Genomic DNA, 5574 nt, shown 5'->3' with positions numbered 1-5574 from the left:
CAATGATTGACTATTTGACTACAAATATTTGACAAATTGGCACAATCAAGTTGAGTAGTTGAGTAAAAAGTGAGGAGTGATGAGTCATTTCTGAACATAGAACGTAAATAGCGGATTTTATTGTTAATTACTAAACTTGATTTTCGTAAGAATTACGGTAATGAGACTATGGAGTCTTGGAGAGATGATGATACTGAGAAGTGACTTTTTTTTTGTAATCGAATGAAAACGTGGGAAGAATAAATTATTGAGAGACTGAGTGAGTATGTTTTTAAGAGTGTTTGGTAAAAAGAATAAGATAATAGGCTTTAATAAGTAAACATTCTAAACAAATTAAGCTCGTATTAAGAGAAGTCAGTTCGATCAACTTAACATTAGTTCGGCAGGCTTAAATTGCGGGTTGACCAACTTCAGCTCTTTTGACCGTCTTTTCTTCTTTGCTTCTCCTCCCAAGTTTATTAGTGATTTCGTTACCTCTTGACCTTTATTAGGCTGAACTCCTTTATCAGCTAAAACTCGATGTAAGTATCTTCCATCATCTCCATGTGTTAGATACGGGCTTACGACTTGCAAATGTATACTTGGGTGGCATTTTTTACAAAATCAAAATACAATACCAAAATAGCAAATACCGGAAAATGACATGAAAAATGGCACACCTATAAGTGCATGATGTAAGAGAAATGTGACGTCAATTGCTGTTGATATATAAAACACCACAAATTCTTATTTAAGTATCCGTTTTAAGCTTAAGATGAGTCAAATATCTTAATTAAGACAAAAATAAAATGCCTAATAAATAACAAGATATTTATCTTATATATAATAAGATGCATTATTTAACTCATTTTAACTTTGACGGATACATCTGTCTATTCTCTCCTAGGAGACCAGTTGGATAAACACACAAATGCATCCATCAAAATATGAAATGTGTCGATGGGAAAAAACGTAAAATCAATTTAAAAAAAAAAGAAAAAGAAAACGAGGGAAGTCAGCAAGGCATAACGGGGAGGCCCCACAAAAGTGAGCAAATCACATTCTCAAATTGATTTCACACAGTGTCAGAGTGTTGAGTATAGTGATAATTAGTCCCAGTGAGACGCCAGCTTCAATAAATCACTCCCCACCGCCCATATTAGTCTTTCATTTCTCCCTCTTTTTCATCACCCTTTCAAATATCTCTACCCAAATTTCTCAACTGCAACAACAATGGCGAACCGAGTAGATCTAGACGGTAACCCGATTAAGACGATGACGATATGCATGATTGGTGCGGGCGGTTTCATCGGGTCACACCTCTGCGAGAAACTCATGTCCGAAACGCCACATACTGTTCTCGCCGTCGATGTTTACAATGACAAGATTAAGCATCTTCTAGAACCTTCTACTAATCCATGGGCGAATCGCATTCAGTTTCATCGTATCAATATTAAGCATGATTCTCGTCTTGAAGGCCTCATCAAGATGTCAGATCTGGTATTCTCATTCTTCTTTCTTATGATTATTTTGTTCCATGATTTAAGCATGATGCGTGTGATTTCGGCGATTTTTTTGTTTGCTAATTCTTTAATTTCGGTGTTTCGATGCTGCGAACAGTAATTTTCTTGTTTTTCGTTTGTAATTCTGATTAGTTTCGGCAATTTTTTAGTGTCGGTGTTCGTTTAGTTTGATAATTCCGGAATGATTGATGTTTCAAGTTGCGAGAAGTGATTTTGATTGATTGATTGATTGATCACGTCTTTGATGATTAAAGAATGTTTGATAATTTAAGATGTTACACGCGATTCTTGTTAATGTCATTGTTTTGTTCTATGATTTAAGCATGATGCGCATGTTCTCCGCGATTTTGATTGATTGATTTCGTTTAGTGACTTCACAACGTTTTTGTTTCGGCATTTTTTTAGTGTCGGTGTTCGTTTAATTTCATAATTTCGGAATTTCGTTCGTAATCATGTGTTTTAATCCATAGATTTGGTGATTTTATATAATTTCAGGTAATGATTAGGTGGTTTGAACATGCTGCTGCGTTCATTTTCACTTATTTTTGTTGTCGGTGCAGCGATTTTCTGCCTTATTTTCGACTTCGCAATGATTTATGCTTCATTAATACTGTCACTTTGGATGATTAAGTTTAATTAGTCGCTCGCTCTACTTTCATTTTCTGATAATTTTGCTTCATCATGTTGTGATTTACTGATTTATGCTAGGTTGTTGTAGTTTTTGATCATGTATTCTGGTTTGATAATGTAGTGTATATGAATTCGCTTAATTTTGTCTAATTTTTTGAATTATTTGTGATCTAGACGATCAATTTGGCGGCAATCTGTACTCCTGCTGACTACAACACACGTCCGCTTGACACTATATACAGCAACTTCATCGATGCACTTCCAGTGGTAAGGACTTTTTAGATGTGACTTAAATGATACAGAATAGCATTTTCATTGTTAACTTAAATAAGGAGTATATGTCAAACTTTGTGATGCTAATTTGCAATGTGGTCGATGTTTTTTCAGGTTAAATATTGCTCAGAGAACAACAAGCGCCTCATTCACTTTTCTACTTGTGAAGTGTATGGGAAAACCATTGGTAGCTTCCTTCCTAAGGATAGCCCTCTGCGTCAGGTTAATTATTGAATTTTCTCGGTTTTCTGATTCCGATTTTTTTGATTATGTTGTACATGTACAATTGTTTAGATTTGGATTTAGATCTGTGCTTTATTGCTAGCTTTTTTGAAGATTCCTTGCTATATATTACTCCTAGGCACTTTGTTGGACATATCTGGAATTAGGTTGCCGTGTTATTAATATAATACTAGTGCTTGGTCACTGCTCCGTATCTATGTATTCTTATTTCTTAATTCATAATTCTTAATTATTTAAGGGTTTGTGAATTATAAAATAGTACAAGATGGCGACGCCTCTGTACAGGCCATTGATACTATTGTGTTTGGCTTGTGACTTTTTCATTTAGGATTGATAGCGGTGGATAATAATTAGTAAAAGTTAAGACTCAGTTTGGTAAGTTGTCATCTGCTTAGTCACCCTCAGTTGTGCTGGGTTTTGATATTAAGAATGCTTTAAAGATAATAGCAGAGGCGAATCCAAGCATTTTGCATTAGGCATGCACAAATATAATAACAGTTGATCGACAAAGAAAATACATATTTGAAAGAGCTCCCTTGTGGTAGTTTTTTCATGAGACCGACCCATATGAGAATCTTGTTTGCCGTCATCTTTTGGTTGGAGAATCAAGATGCTTTGCACAGTGTTCATACTTTGTGTAGATGATTTTTTCTATTTGTTTCATCTATGTTGAGGACTTTCCTTGTGTGTGTTAGCAACGATTGCTGGGATGGAACCTAAATCTAAGCAGTAAGCAATTTGGTTTACGCGCTCTAACATGCGTATTTTTGTTTGATGTTGCTGCAGGATCCTGAATATTATGTTCTTAAAGAAGATACTTCCCCCTGTATCTTTGGCTCCATTGAAAAGCAGAGGTGGTCTTATGCATGTGCCAAGCAGTTGATTGAGAGACTCATCTACGGTACCATACATTTTCAATATTTATTTTTTTCAGAAATTTCGTTTTCCAAGTCCTGGTTTCTGGTAAAACAGCTCAATGTTCATATATTTATTATTGTTGTAGCCGAGGGTGCTGAAAATGGTATGGAGTTCACTATTGTCAGACCTTTTAACTGGATTGGCCCCAGGATGGATTTCATCCCTGGTATTGATGGTCCTAGTGAAGGTGTTCCAAGAGTTTTAGCTTGCTTCAGCAATGTATGTTACTTGATCCCCTCTGACCTTCTTTACTTTTCAAGCTTTTGTGAAAGACTATTTATCGAATTCTACTCACCTCATCTCAGAACCTTTTGCGTCGTGAGCCTCTTAAGCTTGTGGATGGAGGTGAATCCCAGAGAACTTTTATATACATAAAGGATGCCATTGAGGCCGTGCTCTTGATGATCGTATGTTGATCTATATCACCGTCATTATTTATATTTCCAAGGTTCCGGGCAGCCGGTTTTATATTTTATTTTTTCCTTAATGATGTTGGCTCCACGTAATCGGACTTCCTCTTGAATCAGGAAAATCCAGCCAGAGCAAATGGTCACATCTTCAATGTTGGCAACCCTAACAATGAAGTCACTGTTCGACAGCTTGCTGAAATGATGACCCAGGTTAACTTTTATGTTGATCTATACTACCTCCAGCGCACTTTATATCTTGTGGTGTATGAAATGACCCCTAAATTTGAATGCTGTAGGTATACTCAAAAGTGAGTGGCGAGTCAGCCATGGAGACACCAACTGTTGATGTTAGCTCTAAAGAGTTTTACGGTGAAGGTTACGACGACAGTGATAAAAGAATTCCTGATATGACCATCATCAACAGACAGCTTGGTATTACGCCTTGTATAAAATCTTCAGTTTTGAATTTTTTAGTTTCCTGAAGTAAAATGCAGATCACTGAAGCATTATTGTTTTATCAAACTTTCAGGATGGAACCCGAAGACATCTCTATGGGACTTGCTGGAATCAACCCTCACATACCAACATAGGACATATGCACAGGCTGTGAAGCAGGCCGTATCAAAGCCAATTGCATGTTGATGAAAGCAGAGATGACATGACATGATGGTCTTAGCCTGGGTATTAATTTCTCATGTGGTGTTGCACGTTGTTTAGCAGCTGTCTTAAATTCTTTTGCAAAAAACCTACATATACCTTAATTTGTTTTATTTTCTTTCATTTTTCTGTTGCGCTATATGGTAATCAATTAGGGAGACAACGCTGTTAATTAGGGTACTAGAATTTCTATAAATCTTGTTGCTGTAATCTACTCAAAGAGCACTAGGCTAGTGTCTTCGGCTGGTAATCATGAGTGCAAATTACCGATTTGTATCCAAAATGTGTGAGTATTGGCAGATTAGGCCTATTTGTTTTCTGCTCAGATATTACATGTTGGCGTACTAGTGTTACCCCTTTGTTTTCCTTCTAGTTGGTGTGTATTGTATAAATATGGATAATTGGATTTGTTCCTTATGTAGAAGAAATGAATTTCATTTTCTTAATAATTTTAGTATGAAACCATCAGATTTGCAGGCAGATCAGCTTTTATTTATGATTTGCTGAGTGGGAGTGCTCTCGTAGTCGCTTATGCACCCAAATCAGCAACTTCTTTTTACTTTTTAGCTAATGATTATGTAGTATTTTGTACGTATGGTTCGTATTCATTGTGAAAAGATAAGTGCAATTATATATTTATATGAGACTAAGCTGAAACGAATTTGGATGATAATCCACGTTAGCCGATCCCAAACGATGTTGAGACCAAGGCTTCGTTGTTGTTGTAGTTGTTGTAGAACCCCCTCATTTAACCTTAGCATCTACTTGTACATTCGAGTATTCAAGGTGCTCACTGCTCAGGAGTTCATTGACTTTCATTGTTAGAAGCGAGGCACTATACTGCCTTGCTCTAATTAACTATTGCACGGATAAGGTTGAATACTTGAATTTGAGTGTCATTACAAGAGTCGTGTATTTGTACGAAAAAAAGACAAGATAGT

General features: G+C 36.2%; 1 protein-coding gene across 1 annotated transcript; it reads left to right on the top strand.

The window, feature by feature from the left end:
- Positions 1-1037: 1037 nt before the first annotated feature.
- Positions 1038-5082, top strand: LOC141647972 (UDP-D-apiose/UDP-D-xylose synthase 2). Its single transcript, XM_074456371.1, has 9 exons — positions 1038-1479; positions 2307-2399; positions 2520-2627; positions 3435-3549; positions 3652-3785; positions 3872-3973; positions 4094-4186; positions 4273-4408; positions 4506-5082. The coding sequence occupies exons 1-9, from the start codon at positions 1213-1215 to the stop codon at positions 4616-4618; spliced, it is 1161 nt and encodes a 386-aa protein (XP_074312472.1). The 5' UTR covers positions 1038-1212; the 3' UTR covers positions 4619-5082.
- The last annotated feature ends 492 nt before the right edge of the window (positions 5083-5574 follow it).

This window comes from Silene latifolia, chromosome 3 (assembly GCF_048544455.1).
Source record: "Silene latifolia isolate original U9 population chromosome 3, ASM4854445v1, whole genome shotgun sequence".
Lineage (NCBI taxonomy): Eukaryota > Viridiplantae > Streptophyta > Magnoliopsida > Caryophyllales > Caryophyllaceae > Silene > Silene latifolia.
This window is presented reverse-complemented; position numbering and strand designations above follow the sequence as displayed.